Consider the following 27,210-nt stretch of genomic DNA (forward strand, 5'->3'; position numbering starts at 1 on the left):
CAGAATTGAGGGCCCAACTTGCGGCCACTAATGCGCGATTGGCCAATCCGGAGGGTCATCGCGAGCGCTGTCATCAACCCTCACCGCCCAGCTCGGAAGAGGAAGACGAACAATGTACGAAGATTGAAGCTAGGAAACCTTTTGCAAGGCGGGGAGTACACGGGCATCAACCCCATGTACAAGACCATGCCAATTGATGGGAGAGTGGTTTCAAACTCGATATTCTAGAATTCCAAGGGGGTCTCCAACCCGAAGAATTCTTGGATTGGGTAGCGGCAGTTGAGGAAATTCTTGATTTCAAAGGGGTGCCTGATGATCGACGAGTTTTTTTGGTCACAACCAAATTCTGGGAAAGAGCAGCAGCATGATGGTAGCAATTGAAACAATCCAGAGGATGGCAAGGCAAGACGAAGATCAACAGGTGGGAGAAACTGTTGAAGCATATGTGGCCAGCCTTTTTATCCCACAAGTATACTCGAACCATGTATCAAAAGTTGTAAAATTTGAGCCAAGGTTCAAAGTCCGTGGATGAATACACAGAAGAATTCTACAAGTATCTAACACGTGTTGATCTAGCTGAAACCGACGAGCAACTAGTGTCCTGATACATGGGAGGTTTACGTCACCAAATTCAGGATTCGTTAAACCTCTTTGACCCCAATAATGTGTCGGAGACCCATCAAAGAGCACTATTGCTAGAGAAGACAGCCTCACAAGGGTCCTATGGAGTTTTTGGTTGTGGAACCAGGGGAAGCACAAACCGATCAAGCGGGCCATTCACAGCTCGAAGCACCACACAACCCCCAAATCAAAGTCGATCTCCAACCACAACAGGACCACCCAACCGAGGAGCAACTACTAGTGGCAAACCGGTCCACCGGATGGCGGATTGCCGCAAAGGGGACAAATATGGTAAGGGTCTACTTATTAATTCGGGAGACACCTTCGATGAGCAAGGTGAAGGAGAGGAGTATAAAACCACCGTTTGACAACCATGAGGAAGTTGACGAAGAATTTGTGACCGGGGATGACGGTCCTCTCTTGATGGTACAGAGGATATGTTTTACACCCCGTAAGGAGGAGGGTGACGATGGGCAGCCCTATAATCTTTTTCACTCCACATGCACTATAAAGGGAAAAGTATGCAAGCTTGTCATCGACAGAGGCAGTTGCAAAAACGTGGTGGCGGAAGAAGCAGTACGAAAGTTAGCCCTTGAGACAGAGAAACATTTTACACCATACCGCTTGGAGTGGCTCAAGAAGGGAAACGAGGCAATAGTATCCAAACGTTGTTTTGTGACTTTTTTCAATTGGATCCAAGTATAAAGACAAAACTTGGTGTGATGTTGTGGCCATCGACGCGTTGCACTTATTGCTAGGGAGGCCATGACAATATGATAGGAAGACTCATCATGACGGAAGGAAGAACACTTATAGCTTTTTGGAGGACAATGTGAAACTCACTCTTTTGCCTAATTCGTGAGACGAACCTAAACCTTCTAAAGGGGTGGGCCAAAATCTCTTGGCTAAGAGGGAATTCATTAAGGAGATGTATGATTAAGGACATGCTACAACTGAAGACTTAATAGCCCAAATACAGGAAGGTCACAAATTCATCATTCAGAATTTACAGGAGTCCACAGCAAAGTATACGGCGGATGCGGACAAGAAGCGCCGCACCATAGAGTTTGAGGAGGGTGATTCTGTGTGGACTGTGTTGACTAAAGATAGGTTTCTTGTTGGAGAATATAACAAGTTGGTTGCCTGCAAAATTGGTCCGATAGAGATTATAGAGTAGATCAATTCGAATGCCTACCGATTGAAGCTACCTAGCCATATCAAGACGTTTGATGCTTTTAATGTCAAACACCTTATTCCATCCACAGGTGATTTGTCAAATGAGGATGCGAATTCGATGGCGAATTCTATCCAACCTGAGGAGGATGATTTAGACAGACCAGAATGCTTGGGAGTATATGAAGAAGACCTGAACAGATGGTAGTGCGAAGACACCCTAAAAGATGGTGACACGATCCCAAACTCGAGCTGCAGTAGGGGTCTCTGGAACTACGATCGATCGTTCGGCCCCTGGTGTTGCGATGCTTGTCCTTGATACTGCGATTGATTTCCCCTTGTGACTGCGTTCGAGCGCACCCTTCTCTAGTACTGCGATCGATCGCCCGTGTGTCTGCCATCGAGTGCACACGGGGCACTTATGTTAATTTTCCACAGATGTAGATCAAAACAATCTATCTTATTTTTCAGTCTTTTGTTAGTTAGGTTTTTTTTTGTTAGTCTTTCAGTCTTTTATTAGGTTTCTTTGTTTATTAGGTTTCTCTGGAGCTGCGATCGATCGCACACTGACTGTAATCGAGTGTTCGGCCTCTAGTATTATGATGCTCGTCCCTGGTATTGCAATCGATTTCCCCTCTATGACTGCGTTCGAGGGCACGAACGAGTGCACCCTTCTCTAGTACTGCAATCGACCGCCCGTGTGTCTGCCATCGAGCGCACACGAGGCACTTATGTTAATTTTCCGCAGATGTAAATCAGGACAGTCTATCTTATCTTTCAATATTTTATTAGGTGTTTTTTGTTAGTCTTTCAGTCTTTTATTAAGTTTCTTTGTTAGTCTTTATTTGAATTAGATTTCTTTGTTAGTCTTTTATTTGGTTTAATTGTCTTTCGTAGACTTCTAAATTGACTTTATTTTATTATTATCTAAGGACTAAGAATCTTGGAACTATAAATAGATGCTTAGAACATAATACATTTTTGATTATTTATTTGGTTTTTTTAATAAAAATACTCAGAGTAAAGTTTTTTATTTATTTTCCCTTAAATCATAGATAACCTATATTGTTTTGAGAAGATTTCTTTAATTCTTATGATAATCTCAATCTTATGAATATTTATTCTTTTTATTTGTTGTTTTCTTGTTCACCACTATCCTACGCTACATTACTCTAGAACGCCATTCTTTACATTGACAACTAGAAAATTATAAGACGAGGATAAACGAAGCAGAGATTGATGGGGTTGATAAAGAGAAACTCATGAAAACCCACAAAGAAAAGACACTAACCCAGTGAAAAGAACAAGGCCTATGTTGGCTATACAAGGAAATACACAATAGAAAATGCAAAGCCTTGGCATGCGTGGATAAATTGTCTCCTCTTTTAGTACCTACAATCATGAATCATAAGATGAGTTAAGCCTCTTTAGTTATTCGTATCTAACACCTGTTAAGATCACATTAATCATCTATGCAGCCGTGGCGATAATCTTATTTTGTTACGACAAATAGAAAACACACATCCCTTGTATGGCTGACGCGGATGCTCAGCACAAGAAAACTCGAACAAATTGGGGTGTCTCAACTTCCTTGTGAATCATTGAACGCAATAATGTGTTGGATACTAAGCAAGTTCTCACAAGTGTTTAGGTCGTCCTCTGTCAAGATATTTCACTTTTAGTATGAACAAAAAGCTTGTGGAATTTGACACTTTTATCCAGCTAAACCTACATGTTCTCGTGGATGCCACTATTGACGCATCCAGTAATTAAATAAAGAGGTTTCATCAGCCATGAGAAGACAAATCAAAGATATGGTAAAAAATCACTACATGTTCTCATGATAGCAATGCAACTTAAGATTTCCGTTTACTGTTACAAAATTCAAGTCTCAGTAGCCAACTACAGCTGTATTCCTCGAAATATCAAATTACTACACTTAATAAAGTAGAAATAACTAATTTGGGATAGAAGTAAGATATCAAGACACGGACAGAGGCTTACCATCAAAAAGACCTTTTCAACGCTTTCGTTCTGGCCGCCACTTGTATACTGCTTTAGAGGTGGGAGAAACAATCTCATCTTCACGTAATTTTCGCTTCCGACCCTTTTTCTGTTTATAAATGGTATGTGTTTATTTCCAAAACAGACAATTAAAAGCAAGGAGTTTAAGATGTCTATACCTGTAATTCCTTCTGCAACGCCATATCCATATAGAGTTTCTCCAACTGACTGACTCTATTCCTCCTAGCGTCTAGTTCTCTATAGGAAGCAGCTGTTTTCCTGTACATGGAATACAAAAGAATATGTCACTAACAAACAACTGCGTCCTAAAAATAATGCTAACAACAACAAAAACAATAATAAGTGAAACAAAGTTGAGAAGAAAAAGAAACCACAAGATTAAGAAGCATTCCGCACATTAAATCATATGATACTTTGATATGCAAGATTTCAAATAACAATATGTAATTTTTGCTTGCATTAAATGACAAGTTAGCACTGGGGTGATCGCATTAACATCTTATGTTTTGTTTTAATAAAATGCCAACAAATAGAAACAAATGCATTTAGTAAATGTGCTTTTCCTTCGCTACAATTTTCCCGACACTTAGACTGACCCACCACCTGTAAAGCATGCATCTCTGCTCAGAGAGTAGGTCAAAAAAGAAATAAACAAATAAAAATAATTATGAACAATGCTACAAACTCAACTCTTGTACAACTCCTATACAACTAGGCTGTTGTGGAGCACTCATAAATTATTAGATCAATCTTTATTAAAAAAATGCCCATAAATCCAATGGTTTAAAGGCATCCTGCATCAGTTGAGTTGCATAAGAGTTGAGTTTTTAGATTTACTCAAGAATTATATGCCCCTTCACCACCACCATCAATAAATGATAATCACCACACTTCTTCCACCAACACTACTGGTCAATCCCTCCACAATTGACGCACCAACCAACATCAAACCTTCACCACCACCACCTCACTCCCATTCTTTCATCAACACTACGGCACCAATCCCACCACTATTGCTGTTACCAACACCATCAATGCCTTCACCGCCACCACCCCTATTATAGTTGTCACTATAAGAGTTACTACAACACCAATGCATGGTATGCATGATCAACACCAGTGTCATCACCATAATCACAACCACCATACTGTCACAACCACATTGATACAGCCTACCACTACCATAAGTGCTACCACCAACATCAATACTAGCGGCACCCTAAGTTTCTTCCAATGCAATGATGTCACACTTGCCACCATCACCATGTTTTAACTATCAAATATGACATCAGTTTTTTAATAATAGGATTAAACTTAAAATAATCTGCCCATTTACTGTATCCTGAAAAAAGGAAATCAGCACCTGTTAATAGAAAAGTAATTTTATTGCTTTGAAGCAAAAATATCTTCTTAAACTTCTACATAAAACATCAAGAGAACCTTTTTTTTTAATATAAGCATAAAACATCAAGAAAACTGATGCAGGGGCAACTAAGCCCAAAAAAGCAAAGAAGCCCCCTAGCGTATTTTATACAGGCCATTAGCTATTTCAAGATCATTCTTTCTTTTTTTTGATAAGTAATAAGAAGTTTTATTAAAGAAAGAGAAAAGCGAGAAGCGCCCCTAATTACACACGAAGTATACAAAGGGGGCCAAAGCGAGCCCAAAGCAAAACCCCAGCACACCCACCCAAAAAAACCAAACAACCACCCAAAAACCCTCCAACAAACACACCAACGCAAAGCCCACTAACCAAACACCCTCATTCCTTCACAAAAGACTATGACACTATAATCCTGCCCTTCCTTCTCCTGGACGACGCACTAGCATTGCCATAGTTAACAGAGCTTTCTAAATTTAACAGCTCTCTTTTGCTTTTATTCCTAGGCCTTTTTCCTTTAGCCCTAGGCCGGGCGACGTCCATAACCTGAAGAAAATCTGCTGAATATGGATCCTCCTCTTCACCGCAACCCAACCCCCAATCAAGGGGATCGGGGGGCAGCTCCCCAAACTTGAAGGCTTCATCCAAGACTGAAGAGTTGTCACCCACTATTTTGGGGCAGCTCCCCAAAATAGCCACATGCGATGAAGACTGAGACTCCCTTATCTCTTTCGGACTTGGGTTAAGAAACCCTCGCCGTAGAAAGCCCCTCATTGGATTAGAGTTCTTAGAATCAGGCTTTCTTATAGAAACCTCCTCAGCCTTGGATGAAGCCTGAGCAACAAACCCTGCAACTGGTTGGTAATGTATCTGAGGAGCACTAAAAGATTCCACCGCCTCAAGAAGGAGAGAATCATTCACCCGAATTCCTCTTTCTTTCTTAGCTCTCCGGTAGTATCTCAATATTTGCTTATATATAGGAACCCCACTGCCCAGAGACATGCGTAACCTCTCTCCCAAAGCTAACGCCCCTGCAGAATTTGCATCATGATTTTCCGGCAGACCCATCTGCCCAGATGATAGTGTAGAAGAGGGCGGGACCGAGACACGTCCTCCTAAAAACCTCTCAATTTCTTTCTTCATAGACGCCAAATTCTGTTCCTCCTCAGGGGACAACACCTCACGAGCTTCCTTGCTTGCCTGACGAAAAGACACCTCCAAATCCTTCAGAATTGCCATATGCGTGACATCGTCCTTAACCACTTCTCGAAAGGACTCAATCAGCCATTTTTGTGATTTGTTCAGACCAGAATCAACAATGGCATCAGAGGTGAGCGTCGGCGAGGAAAGAGGGACAGAAACCTCCTCAGCCTCGGCCACTATCACACCTGCGGAAGAATCAGCAGACGAGGAAAGGGCTGAGGTAAGAGGGTCAGAAGGAGGGACACCGGCATGGACTGGCTGGAAGCCGGCATGAACAGGAGACACTCGCTTAAAATCCGAGGCTCTGTCCCCCCGCTTAGCTATCGCGGCCCCTGTCTCCCTGTGAGACAGATAATCATCACTGCCCAGAGCTATGTCTTGCACTAACAGCCCAGGAGCCTCAGCAGATGAAGGAATCACCGGAGATGTCACCGGCGAGGTCGACCCAGAAACCGCCGACAAAGCAAACCCAGAACCTGCCGACGAAGCAAACCCAATACCCTCCGACGAAGAACCCAAACTCGACATCACATGAGCCGCCGCACCCGCGGGAACCACTGCGTTAGAGACCACAGAAGTCGCCAGAAAAGACCCCGAATTGAACATCGGCGAGGCAGAAACGAGCAGCGACGACGACTGCTCCGATAGGGCAGACCCAAGACCCGCACGAATCCCAGAAGCAGACTTGCGTCCAGCTCTCCGCCTAAACCCAACAAAAAGTTTAGGCTTCAGGCCCGTCCTAAAGCAAGCCCGGTCCAGAACAGGCCCAGGCTTCGCAAGAAGCTTCTTCCAACGACCAGGAACCCAAGAGCCTTCAAACCAAGAATTGGGCTTAAAGCCCAGTCCGATAGAGAAGACCCGAATCACATCAGCCCTAAGATTATTCAGATACGCCTTCAACGAGCGCACAACCCTAATCAACTTCCTCGCTGGATCGCCGCCACCACCCTTAACCAACTCAGGACAGCCCACCATCGGAAACTGAGCGCCAACCGGCTTCACATCAAGATCATTCTTTCATTATTATGTTATGCTTTATACTATCAAGTTTTTTATTTTGAAAAGGTCATGTGACTAGCATGTGACATGAATGGTAACAAGGTGCCTGGCCTTCATGGTGGTTACTCTATGGCATTGTTCCCAGCTTATTGGGATGTATTAAAAGAAGACATTATGACTGTCTTTTGTGAGTGGCATTTACAAAGATTCCAAGGGTTGTTGATCCTAAAACTTTCGCCCGATTAGTCCAGTAAGTGGCATTTACAAACTATTGCTAAGATTTTAGCAAACAGGCTACAGATGGTGTTGGAGAAGATTATTTAAGTTGCAGAATGCTTTCATTCTAGGAAAGCAGATCCTAGATCCAGTTCTTATTGCCAATGAATGCCTTGATAGTAGAATAAGATTTGGGGGATGAATTCAAAAATGAAAACACTCTCGCCACGTCAGCATGAAGCGCTCTCACCTCCCCTCAGCGCGTGAGGCATAGTGACGACGAGTGTGATAGTACTGTAACAGTGATCATTACAATTCTGTTTGGTTCTCATCAACGTTGAAAGGTGCAATGGGTTACCTGGGTTTTTTCAATGTGGAAGCCAAAGCTTTTGAGATTCGTTCAGAGTTTCGTGTGGGTGGCGGTGTATTGGCAGAGAGAAGTAGGGGACTGTTCAGAGCCGTGTTTCTAGGAAGAGTGAGTATCAATTGGTTTAGGAAATCTATGGAGGCATTGCAGCAGGGTGGGGATGCACAAGAGTTCTATCGGACTTTCCATGAGGGTGCCACCGTGCATATTGTACAACAGCGCAGCAATAATTATGGCAGGTTTGTGGAGTTGTCCAATTATAGGGACGATGGTCGTCGTACTTCTGCGGTTATACCGGAGGGCAGAGATGGGAGAGGATGGGCTAGTTGTTTAACACAGCTGAGTCGGTTAGAGGCATATTTTGAGAAGATAAGAGGATGGGGGGAGGATAGATGGGAAGAAGCACAATACCAGTATGGTGTTGACACAACTGGTGGAGCAGGGTGAAACGACGTATGCGGTGGCTCTGTTAGGGCAGGGGTAGGATAAGGAAAAAGATGTCGGGAGCAAGGGCAAGATGGGAAATTCCAGCAATCAATCACTATTAATGAAGAACTCTAAAAGGAAGGAAATGCGATGCTCGGCCAGAGATCAAGCAGATAACGTAGGAGCAGGTATTATGCATATGTGCGTTATAGAAGGAAAATTCCAGCTGGAAAAATTGAAGACAATTTTGACATCAATTAAAAAGGAAGCAGAAAAGTGGATGGGGCTACAGGATATGGGCTACATGAGGGAAGAGAATTATCTAGATGGATCAATCGAGGGCCCAATCGTAGGCCCAATAAAAGAGGGGGCCTTGGCAAGAAACAATATTGGGTTGGAGTCGGTGGAAGTGGGCTTGCGGAGGGATAAGGGTAAATAAGTTATTGAATTCCAAAACCCAAATAACTTCAGTAATAGGCAGGCGCAGCACGTGGATTCTGTCTACAACCGTAGACCTCAATCCAAGTAGGCAAACCAAGAAGAGGTGACGAGCCAAATTGCCGATATTGTTCGGACCCAGAGAAAGCCGATATTGAAGCTGGGAGTGAGGGTGTCATAGATTGGCAAGAAGTAAGATGTTGATGGCTATGTCTGGTACAAAGGGTGACGTTGGTGGGTCAGGTTGCAAGAAGGCGGCAGAGGTTGTTTTTAGCTTTAAAAGCTCAAATTCCCAATACAATCCCAAACATGCTCTAAGAAGCTTCAACATGATTTCCTTTTTTTTTTAATTTTTTTTTTTTATGACAAGGAACCCCTCCAAGGCAGAGTCACTTCGAGTACCAACCCAACTTCAACATGATTTCTTATGGGGTGGGCTAGGCGAAGAATTCAAATAACACTTGATAAGCTTGTCCAAGGTTTGTTCTCCAAATGAGGGTTAGGGGATCCAAAACTTGTCAATGCTCAATTGTGCTCTCTTAGGAAAATGGTTATGCCGCTATGAGCATGAGAGAGAGGCTCGGTAAAGAATTGTGGACTCTAAATTTGGTAGTTTGTAGGGTGATTGGTGTTCTAATGAGCCTCTTGGGACGTATATGTGGATTTATGGAAGAACGTTATGAGGGGTTGGGGAAAGTTCTCTAGCCATACCATATTTAAGATTGGAAATGGTTCCAAGGTTAGTTTCTGGCATGATGTGTTGTGGGTAAATGGCCCTTAAAGAAGCCTTTCTAGATTTATTTAGCATTGCTTGTGTGAATGATGCTTTTATTGCAGCTCACTTGGAGCTTTTGAGCGGCTCTAATCAGTAGAATGTAAGCTTTGCTAGAGTGTCTCATGACTAGGAGGTGGATGTCTTCACCTCGTTCTTCAAAGTGTTGTACTCAGATGGAGTGATGTTGTTGTTTCCCTTGGAAGAGTGTTTGACAAACTAAAGTTCCTTTAAGGGCAGCCTTCTTTGCATGTTTGGCAACCCTAGGAAAGATCCTTACCATGGACAATCTAAGGAAACACTATGTCATCATGATTGATAGGTGTTATATGTGTAAAAAGAATGAAAAGTTTGTGGCCCATCTTCTTCTCCATTGTGAGATTGTAGGTGCCTTATGAGATGTTTTCTTTAGTTAACTTGGGTTGTCTTGCGTTATGCTTAGACGAGTAATCAACTTATATGCGTGTTGGTGGACTGTTGGTAACACTCGGAGTGCCATTGTGTAAAAGATGGTGCCTCCATGCCTTTTGTGGTGTTTATGGAGGAAATGAAATAACAGAAGTTTTGAAGACTATGAGAGGACTTTAGAGGAGATTAAGTCTTTATTTTTCTATATTCTGTCTTCTAACTAGGGATTTCTCATGTATATTTCTTGTGCCCCTAACCTGAGGGCGCCTTATACTTTTAATGATATCTGGATTACTTATTAAAAAAAAAAAAAAAAAAAATTGTTTATTGTGTTGGATTTCTTCTTAAACCCTTTTGTAAGTGTTAATTCGCTTGAATGATGGCATCTTTGGCTGGTTCATATCAAATCTATTCTAGATCTATGTTCTCCTTGCTGCATCAAAAACTTAGAACAGTTTGTTTGGATCTAGGATATTAGAGCAGATGAGAGCAAATCCAAAAGCTACCATCTACAAAGTGTGCATTGTGTGTGTGTGTGTGTGTGTGTGTCTGAAAATAACTTAAGGTTGGAGCATCTCCAAAGCAACATCAAGCATTTTTTCTATACCTTTTAATATCACTGGAAACATCATTAGAAGTAGGCACCATTTCGCTTTTCAAAGAGAGAAACTGTATTTCTTTAGCCTCCTCCCTGCAAGAGATAGGAAAGGGATAAAACAGATCCAATGAATTCATTATAACTTCAAATTGAAGAGGCAGGATTGGACAAGATATTGTAAATCACAATTGAGAGGGGAAGGGAGAACAAGTGCAATGATAACGAGATAAATTTCCATTCTTTTTTCTTAAAAAATAAAATTTTCAACTAACACAAAAACAAAATGAAGGGTGTGCAACCCTAAATAATTTTGAGTTCTACTGAGGATTGCTTGTTCCCCTCAAATGCCCACTTATTTCTTCCAAACCAAACGCTACACATGAAACATTGAGGCACTGCTTCCCAAGCAATATGGCACTTCTGTTTACAAGATTTCCCCTCCTACAAGAGAAGAGCTAAACAACAGAACTTAGCATCGTCCAAGACACTTTAAAGAGAAAACCATGAACAAAATAGCTTTAGCTACTGAAAAATGTAGAAGCGATTGTCCATTGTTTCCCTTTGACCTTAACCATATTGAAGCAGGAAGCAAACAACAAATTTTACTTTAATTTAGTTTTATTTAATGTTATAAGGGTATTTCTATAATTTTATATTTTTAGGCATGGATTGTACTTTTGGTTCATTGAGGTTTTATTTTGGGTTTTATCATGTTATTGTGCCTTTATTTGTTGGTTTTACTGCTTATTTAGTTGGGCTTTAAAACCCAGAAACATTCAAATCCTATCAGGTTATGTATTAGACACTTGGTAATAAATATAATGGTTTCCATTCGCTGAATAACGTATTTAAGAGAATTTCAATAAAGATTGCTCTTGAGGATCATGTAATGCAACCCTCTTCAAGGTGTGATACTAAGAAGGCCTAGGTGTCACAACTCACGTGGCTATTCTGTCCCTAAATCTTAATCTTCAAAAAAACCAAAACACTCATTACTCAAACAACTTTTGAATAACTACAAAAAGCCAATATACTATAACCGCACTACTGCTCACAACCCAAGAACAGCCACCCAAACCCTCAGTTTATCCTTGTTTCATTTCAGATCCTACATTTTCCTAATACAATTAAAAATCCTGCATTACCAACCAAATCCCTAACTATCCCAAAACCCTACAAACCTTTGCTGCCAAAATAAACCCTACCAAGCATCAAAGTCCTTCATTGTTGCTGTTCTACATCAATTTTTCGTATTAGAGTGAGGTTTAAAGCAGGTCTGCGCGAGAAGATTGTTTAGAGGGACATTGAGTCAACAAGATAAGATGTTTCCAAATTATAGAACAACTCAATGGCATTACAATAAAATAAGTAATCTAGAAAGTCAAACCTCTCAAATCAATGGTGGTGCTGAGCATGAGTGCAGAGAAGAGGAAGAAAATCAAGAACTGCCAAAGATTGTTGCTAAAACGTGGGAAAACAAAAGATTGGATTTGGATGGCTGTTCTTGAGGTGTGAAACATTTTGCAAAGAACCTGTTTGAGGAATTGATGCTTTAGGTTTTCAAAGATTAGGATTTAGGGAAAGAATATGTCAAAATTCAGATCTCATATAGGCTGGAATACAGTACAAAATTGCTATAGTATCCGCAAAAGGATGAATAAACCAAATTACTACAAGCAGAGTTTCTCATATCATAACTTGGAAAGAATTGCATCACACAATCCTGAAGAGCAATCTTTGCTGAAATTCTTATAAACAGATAATTCATTAAATAGAAACCATTATATTTGTTTGTATAAGCATCTAATCTCTAAACCTCTTAGTAAATGGACTCTTTTGGGTTTTTACTTCTAACCCTATTTAAAAAAATTAGTAAGACCCAATAACATAATAAAACAAGACCCGATGGACCAAAATTAAACTCATGTTAAAAAATGTTAAAATACATAAATATCCTTGACTCCAAGTAAATTAAACTAAAACTAGCTTCTCACTGCTTCACCTCATATAGCACCAACTTATACAGTCTTGAGATTCTCCAAGTTATACATTATAAGCATCCAATTCAGAACTGCAATCAACAAAAATAATGCCAACTTGGATGGCACCCCTACTCACCAAATAACTAAACTAAGGGAACAACCTCTCTCCTGGAACACATAAAGAATCTCTATCAGATATCTAGTGTTGGTCCAATCAGAAACAACAGAAATCCTATTTGTATATTGTATATATACCAATATATATTATACACACCCCCATTTCTTTTCTATCATTTTTTCTCGTGTAATTTGAAATACTCGAATGGTCAATTCTTTTTTTTCTTTTTTTCATCTTATCTTCTAATTTTTCTGACTGAAAACAGAGGAATCATTCATTATGATCTGGATTGCATTCATCTGGATTACACCCTTCTCTTTCTTCTTTCTCCTTTTATTCTTCTCCTAGATAGAAAACAGAAATCTCGAACCTACAACTCTAACTTGGCTTCAAACCGGACACTTATTGATTCCAAGGCAAAAAAATTAATCAAGCAAGGGATTTTGATGTGATAGAGGATTGGATAACATTTAAATGTGGAGGTTACAACCATGAGAATTAACAAAAACAGCGAAACACAGTTTCATTACAAGACACTGATACAAACCATCATTATTTTTTTCCCCTTTTTTTCTTGAAGCCTTACTAGTTATTAACAGAAATTCGATGTACACATAATGAACAAGTTTTCTTCATATAGAGCATGCTGAGATAATTGATAGACTTCTCATCTAACTGTCAAATTTGTTTGGCATTCATTCCATTTCTCATGCAACAAAGACGTCATGATATAAGGGGCACAAACACAGCATTTTATGGAGATTTGAGAACACAAATTCCAAATCTTTTCAAGTGAACAAGTAGAACAAAATTGGCAGCAAGGGCTTTCTAATCATCATTCCAATCACTCTACTTTAATGATATGAACGTCACAAGGAAGATCAATTAGGAAATTAAATATTTGTGGAAGCTTACCATTTGAAATATCTAGTTTGTGTCGAATCAAGTGAGACTACTTTGGTGAAAGTGGAAAAAATGAGAAGCAAGAGCTGTCTAATTATCGAGTTGATCACAATCTACTTAAAGCGAATGAAAGTCACCAAGAAGATCAAGGATATAAAACGCTAAAATCATTCTTAAGAGGATGCCAATGGCCCTAGGACCAAATGGTATCCCAACGCTCCTTTAGATGGCCACATATTCGCAAATTCCTACTCAATTACAATCTCAACAATATCTTTTTACATATTGAGAGTGTCATCTATACAGAAACAAGTAATCCCCTTTAGTCAACAAGGAGTTTCATGTGCAGCACAAGAGAAAAAAGCAGACATCAAAATTTTTCAAAATTGCAAACAGTCAATATGAATGCAATACAATAAGAATTTAAAGATCGGAAGCTCAAACCTGTCTTCAGCATAGTAAACATGTCTATTTGACGGCTGATTATCAAGAGAGTGCAGCACAGCAGTCAGCTTTTCAATTTTCTGCATTGAACATTGGAATGTCATTATCAACACCTTTAGGAAAAAATTGTTAAAACAATTGATAAACCATGAGTTTTTGTTTTTAAGAATTCATCTACCTTTTTCTCACTCTGCAATTTCTGAAGAATGTATCCCATATCTTGGGTCTTCATCAGCATAAGTTCTTCGGGGGTGTATTTGTTTGCATTACTCCTGTAACAGAAACTTACAATATCAACTATGATTCACAGACGACATGTAAAAATGCTAAAGAGGCATCGGAATCTCATTCATATGTTACTCTAATTTATGGACTCCATCAACATTTCTTGTTTTGATCATCCGGAAGTAAAATTCATCTGGGTTTCTGAAAGTAGCTTTCTCCTTAAGTTTCTGCAGAGAAAATACAATGAGAATAATAACCCATTAAAAGGGTATATATGATTATGTATATATATATATAGTTGTTTTGATATTGGCTACCAGCAAAACATCAAGAAAAGAGCAAGACAAAATTTGTAACTTCACCTGCAAAGTCTGCTCCTTTTTGTGGAATACTTGTGCACGCTCTACATAGTCCTTGTGCTTTTCAAGAAGCCCAAATTTTTTCCTTGAAGACCTGAGAAAACAGAAACAGAATACATAAATCGTTCATTGAAAACGGGCGTAAAACAATTATATACTTGAAAAAATCGATTAGGGGGATTCTGTTGACTCACGGTTGAGCTCGTTCCTTGTGAGCTCGTCTACTAACAGCATTCCTTAGCGATGACATGTTGAATTAAAAGAAAGCAATCACCGGCAACGCCAACAATGTTGCAAAGAAACCAAACTTCCTTCAGAGAGTCACTACAAAAATATGGAGCATTTGCATCCTTTTAGAAAAGTCTACAAACATGGGAAAATGTAGTTAAAGTAGCGAGTGACCTTTAAATTTAGACACTTGCAAAGGGTATCAAATTTGTAGTCAATAAAAAAATTAAGCCAACCTTTTATCCCTAAAGGACTGGGGTGGGTATCGGTTTAGTTTGGAAAAGTCATTTTCAGTCAGTTAACCGAAATTGTCGGTTAAATCAGTTACCTCACCGATTGCATTTTGATAACAAAGTATTTCAAAATTTTCGGTTAATTTTGGTAGTCAGTTAATCGGTTAACCATGGGCCTTTTTAATTGGACCATAACTATTTTTAAATGGGGCAAAATTTGGTTATTTGGGAGCCCAACTTTTTTTTGGGAGGGCTAAAAAGACTAAAATAACTTATTGAACATGTTTTTTGGGCTAAATAACAAATTTACTGTACAGGCCTGGAGCTTTAACGAAGGTTTTAAATTGGTTTTTTCTGTTCAGTCCTGGAGTGTAAAGTTCTTTCTGTTCTCATGGTTTTAAATTGGTATGCAGTTCACAAATTGGTTACAAACTCACAAGCTTTAATGAAGGCAAAATATATGTATTTTCACATATATTTTCAGAAAGAACTTCAAATAATAAATAAACAGTTTGAAACTTTTGTTTTAATGGAAAATTGAAGGATATAAAATTGATTCTCTACATAGAACCTACAAAAATGGGTAGATTCAGACAATCCCAAACCTTGGCAAACTTAGAATCCATCAAAGAATAATAAATAAAGTCTCAACTAAGCCACCTCCAACATGGATTACCTTCAATTCCTTAAATTTTCTTCCTTCAATAATCAAACAAATCAAAACATAAACATAATGATCAATATAAAAGAGTAAAAGACCACAAATAAGTAATATCAAGTAAGAAAGCAATAAGAATATATATTGCAAAAAACTAAATCAAACAACAATCAATCTTCTGAAAAAAAAAAAAAAAAAATGCCAAAGAATGCATCCATGCACCCAGCCTATGCATCATACCTAAAGGTCCTAAACAACCAAAACCTGACACAAACAGAGAAGAAAAACAGGGGCCCAACAGCAATACAAATTTCAAGAATAATTACAGCAATTAGCAAATGCTTATCCAAAAGAAGAAAATTTCTTTGCAGGAAAAACCAAGGTAGCGTAAATCAGATCAGGGTTGCGTAAAAAACTAAAAATCAATCATTTTCATTCCTAAGTATTCCTAAATCCTAATAATATTAACAAACTCGAAAATAAATGCAAAATTACAGAATCAAGTGTTCAGAATCATAGAATCAAAGTAACTCGAAAAATCTATACCTGAAAAGACGGGAGACAAGAGAGAGATACGACGGCTTGCCGCTTGCCGCTTGCAACGAGAAAGCGAGGGAGACGACGGTGAAGTTAAGCCACCAGACACGGCGGGAGACGAGAGAGAGAGAGACACGACGGCTTGCCGCTTGCAACGAGAAAGCGAGAGAGAGAGAGTCGACAGACGGCCGCGCGGCGTGAAAGAGAGAGCCAAGAGGCAGGGCAGGCAGGAGACTGGAGAGTGGAGAGGGCAGAAGGCGTCAGGCGTGAGGAGTTAGGGATTAAAGTTCAAATGAAAGTTTAGTTTATATCCAAACTTAAAACGACGCCGTTTCAAGTTTCAATTAAATTTTTTTTTAAAAAGAGTGAGAAAACGAGGCTGTTTTAAACTATGCAGGAATGGTTTCGTTCGGTTAACCGAAATTTTTTTTTTTTTATACTGATTAACTAAACTGAATTCATATCGGTATAAAAAATTCATACTGATTTTCAAATCACAAAAGTCGATTGACAATTAATTTCGGTTTGATCGTCGTCGGTAAATAATCGGTAATCTATAGGCAGTTAATTTGCCCACCTTCAGTTCTTACAAATAAATTTTACAAAAAAAAATTTACAACATAATATGACATAATATGATCGAATTTCTCAAAAATTAATTTATTAGTAAATTTTTTTTAAAACATTTGGTAATGGATTGGAGTGTCTCACCCAAAAGATTTTTAAAAAGTCCGACGTGTTGGATTCGAACCAACGACCTAAGTATTTGCTGGCTATCACTAACTGCGATCCACCGCTAGCTATGGTCGGATTTAAACCTAGATTGAGTTGTTTAGATATATAACTTATATAAATTTATTGTGATTTCTTTCTACAAGGCAGCAACATGAAGATTAGTAAAAGAAAAAAACACATGTTAGCACCTGGAATGTAGGCAATCAAAAGCATGATCCCAATATCTTCTCTTGTATTGTTATTTTTTTAAAATAATAATAATAATAATAATAATATACTAGTATTTGGCTTGCAAGAAAAAGCAAATATTTCTTATACTTTTATATAATTTGAGGAGTTGCGAAAAAGATAAAGACGTCAAAGAGAAACTGTAGAGTAAGTGTATGAAAATAGGTCTTTGAAGGCGGGATTAATATTCAATGCAATTGTTTGTAATTTGGGCACTATTATGGGATCCATCTTCCCAAGCAAGTGTTCGAGCCGAAGACTTACTCCGGTAGGTAAGCTTAGTAAGGGTCCTCTCACAATAGTCCCATCAAATATACGGGAGAACAACAAAAAATAGTTTATGCAATATCTCATGAAAATTATTTTTCTTGATCAACTCAAAACATTTTTAAGTAGACCAATATTTTATGTTGTGCCAAACATTCAAAAACAAAAACAAAACAAACTAGGTGGGTCAAAAGGATAATGGATCTGAAAGGGAATATATTTGTTGGCATCTCAATTCTAAAGGGATTAATGGGCCAGGCCTGTTAGTTGATGATCCAGTTAGTTACTAAAATTGGTTCTTCATAGAACCATTAGATAAGTCTCTCAAAGCCGATCGAAGAGGAGGTTTCTTTGAAGTATGCTAAAAAAATAATTTATTCTCTATAATCAAATTTCGTCTACTAATTTAATTAACAGATTTCTTTAGTGTGACACTTATTTAAATAGGACACGTGTCACAATTTTTTTTGACTCTAACGCTTCACCCTATCAAAACCTACAAAATCAACGGACAACCGGACATAATTTGGCTGTAGAGAGTAAATTATTTTTTTGGTATTTCTCAAGGACCTTTGAGTTTATTTTGATACCACATAAAGCTAATTGCAAATCAGACAAACCAAGTGGACTGATTTTACAATTTTTATTTTTATTTTTTATGGTCCAATACTAACCAAAGCTGATTTGATGGTTCCTTTATTACCTTCATACAATTATGCATTTTGATTCAGGATTCTAATTTTAGAGCAGTGCTTTTTTAGATTGAAAAATAATACATTTAAGCCTTTTGAATCGGAATTTATTTTTTTAAATCCTTTGTGGGCTATAGGTTTCTTATGGGTTTGGAACTGGAAAGCACTGTTATGACTTGTGGGCATATTTTTGAAGCAATGTTTCTTTGCTTTTCAAATTTGTAGTCGTAGTTTTCAGAAGCAAAGTAGATGAGAAAGGTAGTGGAGGTGATACAGGCGGCTAATCTATTTTGGCTTATTATCACTAATTATTTTTTCCACGATTGGTGCCTAACTCTTCTTTTTGTGAGCTTTCATCGATATTTGTTTTCATTTCCCTCTAATTGATTGGTGCCTAACTCTTCTGTTTGTGAGCTTTCATTGATATTTGTTTTCATTTCCCTCTAATTGGTCCTTTTCTTCTGTTTTTTTCTTTTTTCTATTTCTTTTTCTTTTTTCTTCTTTTATAAAAAAGTGAATATGAATAGCTTCGATTGCTTTTGTGAAGGGTAGGCATCTCAAGCATAATCCATTCTAGAATGAATCCCTAAACACATTATACAATTCCGGCTACTCAATTAAAAATTTCTCAATTGTATGACAATTGTATAATAATCGATTAAATAGCGTTACTCTTTACTTAAAGTGCTCAAAACCCTAATTTGGAATTACCGATGTCCTTGGTATACAACACCTTAATAAAACAAGGAATATTACAACACTTCTCAATTTTTTTAAAGAAGCATAACATTTCTATGAGGAAACAAAGACGGGAACAAACAAATGTTCTATCATTCACGGGTTCAAAATTTGTAGTGTTAAGTAGGAGGGAAAAGAAGGATTGCATAATGGGCATGTTGCTTGACTTTGAGGGTATTCGATTCACGTGGTGACTTTGTTTCCACTGCCGAATGCATACAAACCAAACATACCAATGATACCATGTGATGTGATCCTGCATGTGTGTATGCATGAAAAATTTTTGTTTCAGAAAAATGATGTGACTCATGCTTCTTCTGATGCTTTCCCTAGGTATATGCTTTGTCCCCAACAACAGCACAACTTTTTAAAGTTATTTTACTAGAACCTAAAATAACATGTTTGAATGTTTTTTGAAGTGTTTTTTAGGGATGCTTTAATTATTGGAATTCTAGCAGTTTTAGGAGGAAATTTAAGCCCCGAAGCATTAGCTATTTTCAAAAGAGATGCACGAATTGACCAAGGCGACATTTTGATGTATTAAACTATCATTTTGTGGCAAAAATGTCATTCTATCCCTTAGAATCGATGAAAAACTGGTTATGTACGTACCTTGCATGTGACTAGTATTTTCTGAAAATACTTTCACTAGCTTTGGCCATTGAAAAAACATATTTACCATTTGCACTTATTACTTAGTTTAAAAAGGAAACTAATCTAATTTTATTTTTTTCAAAAAAAAAAAAAAAAAATCAGAAGATAGGAGTACGTGGTCCAACCACTACAAATTTCTTTTGAGAAAATCTAAGATAAATCTCCAAGTCAAAGCACCCATTTAAATAACACCTAATTTTTTTAAAAAATTGTTTTACTTTTATTAAAAATAAACAAATTAAATTAAAAAAAAAAATTAAAAAGGAAAACTCCTTGAGGGCCCGGTCCAATAAGAATACTGGAGTAATTATAAAAGTCACTCTTGTATCCCTCTTATATCACTTCATGAATGTAGTGGCTTTCAAAATCATCATTTGATCAAAATTCAATAATAATCAATGATAGGAGTCCTATTACAATCTCATCACTTGGACTAGATCAAGCATGTGGATGAGAATAAGAAAGGGATATGGAAAAGCCTATCTCGTCAGCAAGATGTCGTAGTTTATATTTATCACGTTTATCTTTACCTTAGCAATTCCATTATGTTAGGATTGTTGTTTTCTTTATCTTAAGAGTCAGATGTTAGTAGGATTGTTGGTACCTTTATCTTAAGAGTTAGATGCGTTCACGTAAGTTTAGTTATTTATTAAAAAAAAAAAAAAAAAAAAAAGTTTAGTTATTTATTGAGCAATAGCAGTAAGGAATAAGCATGGAAGAAGTTATCCAACACTTTATGTGTAAACGGTAATCTCCTACCTCAAGTGGAGTACTATCAATCATATTTCCCATTTTCACTTCAATATTCAACCATAGACTGCATGCTTGCTTTGGATACTCACATGTCGAAGCATCTCACTTTGTCGTCCAACCTTATTTCACGTGTGAGCAACTACATTCCACCTTACTCAAAGACAATAAAGATTCACGAGTCACCTTCTCTTCCATTTATGCTTTCCATTGCAATTTGCATGCACGTATAGTCAAAGCCAAAACAAATTCTCTCTCTCTCTCTCTCTCTCACATGTCAAACATACATACATGGGTGAATGGATAAAATAAATAGTTAATTAACAACAAACCTCAATCTTTTCTTTATTCTTTTCATATTTTTACTTAAATATAAAAACTGAAAAATAAACCCTCCAATAGTCTTTGGGTGCTTGGACGCTCAACAACTCTTGCACCTATTTTTAGCAAGCGGGACCCATCTCAAGACCCCCAAAACCAAACTGCTCACAACTAAAATAACTGTTTGATCACAAATTTAAACAACCTTAATATAACAATATAATTACTAGCTAGTGACACTAGCTAGCACTAGCTAGCACTCTGGCGTGAAGGTGTGGTCTCTCTTTGGATCCTGACAGTAGTTGTAGACCATGTAATTGCTCCGGACCCACTCCATGGCTGCGCTCTGCTGCGGGCTCAGTCCGGTAGACCCTGACGGTGAGGCGGAAGGCGGGCGGCATGAGCCAGCCTCGTCGGCGGTGCAACCGCCTAGCTTGAAATTCGTGTACCAACCGAAGAAGGGTTGGTATTGATAATCAGCCTTGTATTTTCCATCCTCAGTTGCCCAAGTTGATGCATCCCAAATTGAGCCGTACACATACATTGGCCTTAATGGAAATGTTGCATCACTTTTTCTTGGATACCTCCTTACTGGCACATCATCCACTAGGAATCTGGAAATTACACAATAATAACACATATTTATACCAAATTCATTTATAATAAATATAGTTGGAGCAAAAAAAAAAAAATTGCTTACATTATCTCACTGGGATTCCACAGTATAGCATAGTTGTGAAAATCTCGTGTTGGATCAAACCAGAGATGAAATTTGATCTCCCTTCCAATGATATTTCCATCCCCACTTCCTCTGACATATACATTTGTCTGCAAAGTATATGGCTTGTCGGGAGTTGTTCCAAGAAACTCAATATCAATTTCATCATGGTTCCCAGGGTGATCTTCGTTGTTGGAAAGCTATATCAAAGAACAGAAAAAAGTTATGGTAACTAAACCATAAATAAAAAAACTTACGAATTGAAATAATATTATGTAATCCTCACATAGAATGATGTAATGACTCCTGCAGTATACCCAGATTGGAGCTTGATGGCAGCACCAAAATATCCAGACTGATAGGGGTGCAAAGACTTGAATCCACTTCCTATAGTTTCAAAAAAGAAAAACATCAAATCAATAAGATTTTAATTTGAGATAAAACATACCCAACAAAGACATGACCAATTAGAGAGCAAAGAAGCATGATGCCTGAGGTGCTATCAAGCCAGATTGCTAAGGAGCCCTGTTCCTGTCTCTGATGCTGAGGACCCCAGAGGTTTCTGAAGCCTTGACCAAAGCTTATGGGGTTGATTTCTGAACTTGGGTAGTAGCCAGGAGAGGGTTGAGCATGAGAAATTGTTGAAGAAATCATGAAAAGTAAAGCAAGGTACTGAAGAGGAGCCATGGAGGGGGGGAGGAGGAAAACAGAGTCACTCTGCTTCAATGTGGAAGAGAGTGGGTGTGCAGGGAGTACAAATAGGCAGAGTAGAGGCCCCACAATGTGGGGAAGGTGATAAGTTAGTTGATGAGGGAGTGATACAGTACCTGGTGATAAAAAAGAGAAGAAAAAAATAAAGGTTTTCAACTTGTTGGCTTTCCGTTTTCTCTTTTCATATTCCTCATTGATAGAAAGCTTCTTTTCGTGAGAGAACTTGTCAGTTCATGTTGCTTGCTTGGGAAAGCGAAAAGAAGATATTAGAAGAAAGGGATTAGTTGATCTGTGGTACTCAAATAGCGGGAGTTTGATTACCGTACTTGTAATATTTATATCGTAAATAATTAAGTTAATGAGAATACAATAAAACGAGGTCATTCAAAGTAGTAGACACAAGTGTTTAACATCAAATCACTTATAAATTTATCTCTTTCTTCCGCTATAATTCTCAGGTTTCCGCACAAATTTCTAACAAAACAAATTTGATTAGTACCCGAAAAGGTGCAACATAACTTTTTCAACGATCCGAATCTAATTTCATTTTTTTTTCTCTTATTCATAAGAAACTTAAAATTAAATTTAGACGGTTGTGCTGTGAGTTTTTTACGGCATGTAAGCCAAACGGGGACAACCAAGATAACTCATAGCTCTAAATCTGAAAAGTGTTGTGACCCTCAATAATTCATATGCGTTAAAAGAAAGCATGGAGATGGGATAAGAGTGAAGATCTTGGTGCAGTTAATGTTAAAATAAACAAATAAATTTATGTTGATAATAATTTGGTTAATAATGTATTAGTGGAGATTTAGGGTATATTACTTAATAATTGAGGATTTTATTGGAAGTGCATTTATATATAATATATGCATGAATTGTGAAATCTGACACACTTGCACGCGGGAAGAAGGTTTGCTACACCGATTTTTCTAGATTTTGCCGACTTTATTAATTGCAAAAGGAGGACTTTTGCGTCTCAATTTGTTTTTTTCTTTATTATTATTATTATTATTATTATTATTATTATTTATTTTTTTGACTTGAAATTCCACGTGGCCAACATTTGTGAAGTTCAACGACAACATTGGAGAATCTTAACAAGTTAGATATTGAAAAAAAAAAGGAAAAAGAAAAGGTATTTGTCGATCTAAGCCTTACCAAAGTCTCGTACGTCCTGGCCAATGAAAACGCAAGGAGAGGAGACTTCACCATCAACTACATGATTGGTCAACACTTTAAAACATATCAAAGAAAGGGTAAATAAGTATTAAAGGATAAAGCACAAATATTCCATGGTAAACCAGAGTTAATAAACCCTATATAAGGGCTTAAGGATTTATAAGGAACGAAGGATGACATGGAATTTTTAGGAAAGATAGGCTCGGATGACACTTGGGACAAATTTTGATTAGGACCGATCTATTGGTGGCTTGAGTGGTCGATTGATTTGACTCAGAAAACCCTAGTGATCGATTAAATGCATTAGAGTAATTGATTGATCGATCAATGTGACTCCAAACATGTCAGAAACACTAGTGATTGATTGGTAAACTAGTGAATATGGGATAAACAAAGTTTTTGTGAGAGTGAAAAGTTGGAAACTTTATGCTTGAGATGCATGAAGGTTCGGACTTTAGGTGTTTTTCCTCTTTTCCTTCCATTCCTCTTTGCCACTGATTTTGCATTTCATTATGATAATGATTTTAGAACCTTAGACATTCGATCAAGTGTGCCGCGTCCTGTTTGCTGCTCTCTTCTCTCTCTTGAGAGAAGGTTTTTTGTTTTTCCTACAACTTTCGCCACCTCTTCAGTGAGGGTTTTCCACCACCTTTGTGCGGTTGTTACTGAGGGAGGAGGGAGAGACCTTGTTTTCTCCCCCCTCCCCTCTTCCCATTCACCTAGTGTGGCCGTTTTCCCCTCCCCTCCCCTCTCTGTCGCCAATTCTCCTTTTTTTTTTTTTTCCCTAAGTAGTGGAGCCGCTATCCCTTCTTCCTTGGCCCACTTTGGCCGCTTACCACCCTTGCAGCAACGCCGTTCTTGGTTCTATGGTGGTTCTTAGCTCCAGAATTTTCTAAGCCCGATCTAGCAGCCTCCGTTCCTCCCTAGCTTGGACGAGCCACACCAAGGCCTTCCCCAGCCTTCCATCGACGCCATCCCCACCATGTTCCAACTACCAGGCGCCGCCATGTGGTCCTCACGCGCCGCTTGCCTCCATCCACCTCGTCATCTATTCAAGTTGTTGTTCAGTGGGCTTTTTGATATTTTAGTGGAGACTTTTGTAACTGAATTTGTGTTGGTTCCTCTCCTTCCTGCAATTCCTACAATGGACTATTACAGTGCTCCTTCGGCTTCAGCCCATTTTTGGTGGTTGTTGTTAAGGGTAAAAAGACGGGTGATTAATATCCATGGAGCCAACATTTGTAAAGTTCAACGACAACATTGGAGAATCTTAACAAGTTAGATATAGAAAAAAAAATGTATTTGTCGATCTAAGCCTTATCAAAGTCTCCTACGTCTTGGCCAATGAAAACGCAAGGAGAGGAGACTTCACCATCAATGTACATGATTGGTCAACACTTTAAAACATATCAAGAAAGGGTAAATAAGTATTAAAGGATAAAGCACAAATAATCCGTTGTAAACCAGAGTTAATAAACCCTATATAAGGGCTTAGGAATTTATAAGGAACGAAGGATGATGTGGAATGTAGGAAAAATAGGCCCCCTATGACACTTGGGGCAAGTTTTGATTCAGACCAATCTATTGGTGGCTTGAATGATTGATTGATTTGACTCAAAAAAAACCCTAGTGATGGATCACACCAGAATAATTGATTGATTATTCCAAACACATCAAAAACCCTAGTGATTAATCGGTAAACTGTTGCATATGGGCGGTTAAACGAAGCTTTTGGTGAGAGTGTAAAGTTGAAAACTTTATGCTTGAGAATATGCACGAAGTTCCGACTTCAGGTGTTTTTCCTCTTTTCCTTCCATTCCTCTTTGTCACCGCTATTGCATTTCATTATGATAATAAGATTGAGAATTTCCTCCCACCTCAACAATAAAAATCAAATTCAAAATCAACACCATTCCTACATGCATTTAGGAATGAATTAATTGCAAAAGAAAAAACATGTAAGCAGCAATGGTCTGCGTCAAGAATGGCAATTGGTATACTTCTGCTTTCACATGTAATTTTTCTTCATACGCACACCAAGTTAGAATGAAGATTGTGTGATCACTAGTCAAAATGTGTGGAGGAAAAACTGAAATAATGGAAATGACGGTCAAAACCGACATAGCGTTAGTGTCGGAGTCCAACACATGCCATGCATGCCAACCTTAAACAACCAATTTTGTATTTTAACCATTTTAATAAATTCTAAATGTATTTTATTGTATCATCAGACATGTTTGGTACATAATACATTTTGTTATAAGCCTTAATCATTCTTAAACCTGCTCCAATACAAAACCCTTTTTTATTTTTGACATCTTTAATCTCTTTTGACGCTCTTAGGGACGGAACCAAAATTTTTCATTTAGAGAGATCAAAGTATAAATGAAATTTTTTGAAAATCAATGAGGGCCAAAGCTCCTTTCGCCTTCGGCCTAAACGTAGGTCCGTCCCGGAATACTCTTTCACATTTGGGGTTGGACGGGAAATTGTTTTGTCAAATTTCTTGATTTTATGTTCAATATTATTGGCAGATTAACGTGAATTAAAAGCTTGGTTTAATTTATGGTCTCTAATGTTGCGACCAATCCATGATGAGAAAGTCAAGGTAGTTAACAAAATCTGGAGGGTAAGTTATGTGAATCCGTATCTGTTGAACCTCCTTTTAACGACTTCTAAGAAGATGACGTTGACAACTGATTAACTGACAAACTTAATTCTCAACCTCACTGCACATCTCTTCACTGTTAATTCTTTTCCGTATAATTATACTTTTAACGAGCAAACTGGACCTACCAGCAGCTGAAATTTCAAGCTTGACAAAAGTAATTAATCATTAAACAAAATATTAATTTGCTCAAATTTCGAAAGCTGCTCAAGGCATGAGCTGGCACCTGTTTGCAACGCATGGAAACTGCAGAAAATCTGCTGCTTGTTTGTTTGGAGTTCTTAATTGCTTACAACTATATATGCACGTGAAATCATCGGCCATTGGGAGCCAAAATTTTGTTGGAATTGGTGGGAGAGAATTTGATCATTCATAAACAATAAAATCTCTCAATCTCTCTCTCAAAAACGTTTTCTTCAACTTATTAGAATCTATTTACTACTGTTGAAATAGATTTTTAATCTCGAGCATCTCCGGCAGATATTGCTTTAGATCGAGTGTCTAAAGGACTAGCCAAATTTCTAATAATAGTTAAATCTGACTATTATGGGTGTTTTTTTCGTCTTTAGCAGAATATGCAACTTAATTTGTTTTCACCTAATGTGAACAGTAAATAGGCTGATTAGCCTATTCACTATTCACACTATAAACTTTGTTATTATTTTTACTCCCACTTTCTTTCTTTTACTCTCTCTCTTCTCTTTCTTTCTTTCACACTTTTTCCCACGCAAAATAATATTTAAAGAAAATAAATAGTATGATAGAGAATCTGTTGGAGTTTGTATAAAAAATGAGTAGGTAAAGTAAAAAATTATACTTTTTCAGTAGCTATTTTGCCTACTTCTGATGGAGATGCTCTTATTTAACTATTAGAGCATCTTTAGCGGGAGTAGTCAAAATAATTATTGAAAAAGTAAAAATTTTTATTGTAGCTACTCAATTTTTTATACACATTCCAATAGATTCTCTATTTTATTTAAATATTCTTTTGTATGAGAAAGAGTGTAAAAGAAAACAGGGGAGAGGGAGAATGGAAGACATAAAATAGTAATAAAAATTTTGTAGTCACATTTAGCTAATGTGCAGGAGATGCTTATATATCTGAGCTATTTTGTTACTTCAGCAAAATAGTCGAAGTAAAATTTAATAAAGTATTGATTAATTGATTAAACAGAATTTATGCAACAATAAACTTTCACACATGAAAGCTCATTGTAGCACTTTGAACAATT

The 27,210-nt window shown here is 37.8% G+C and overlaps 2 protein-coding genes across 4 annotated transcripts; both read right to left on the reverse strand.

The window, feature by feature from the left end:
• Positions 1-2,981: 2,981 nt before the first annotated feature.
• On the reverse strand, positions 2,982-16,587 carry EDA14 (embryo sac development arrest 14). Of its 3 annotated transcripts, none has more exons than XM_059574186.2 (10): positions 16,324-16,587; positions 14,853-14,982; positions 14,662-14,752; positions 14,435-14,526; positions 14,253-14,346; positions 14,075-14,154; positions 10,637-10,720; positions 3,978-4,077; positions 3,799-3,907; positions 2,982-3,186 (listed from the first exon to the last, which is right to left on the reverse strand). In XM_059574186.2, the coding sequence occupies exons 2-9, from the start codon at positions 14,906-14,908 to the stop codon at positions 3,815-3,817; spliced, it is 690 nt and encodes a 229-aa protein (XP_059430169.2). In that variant the 5' UTR covers positions 14,909-14,982; positions 16,324-16,587; the 3' UTR covers positions 2,982-3,186; positions 3,799-3,814. The 3 variants fall into 3 exon arrangements, with proteins under 3 accessions (XP_059430169.2, XP_059430167.1, XP_059430166.2); XM_059574184.2 differs by lacking the exon at positions 2,982-3,186 and adding an exon at positions 3,608-3,710; XM_059574183.2 differs by lacking the exon at positions 2,982-3,186 and having other exon boundaries at positions 3,608-3,907.
• Positions 16,588-20,698: 4,111 nt separating this feature from the next.
• On the reverse strand, positions 20,699-22,376 carry LOC132163991 (putative xyloglucan endotransglucosylase/hydrolase protein 32). Its single transcript, XM_059574386.2, has 4 exons — positions 21,909-22,376; positions 21,704-21,804; positions 21,400-21,617; positions 20,699-21,313 (listed from the first exon to the last, which is right to left on the reverse strand). The coding sequence occupies exons 1-4, from the start codon at positions 22,102-22,104 to the stop codon at positions 20,953-20,955; spliced, it is 876 nt and encodes a 291-aa protein (XP_059430369.2). The 5' UTR covers positions 22,105-22,376; the 3' UTR covers positions 20,699-20,952.
• Between the last annotated feature and the right edge of the window lie 4,834 nt (positions 22,377-27,210).

The sequence above is a fragment of the Corylus avellana genome, chromosome 8, assembly GCF_965113065.1.
Source record: "Corylus avellana chromosome 8, dhCorAvel1.hap1.2, whole genome shotgun sequence".
Lineage (NCBI taxonomy): Eukaryota > Viridiplantae > Streptophyta > Magnoliopsida > Fagales > Betulaceae > Corylus > Corylus avellana.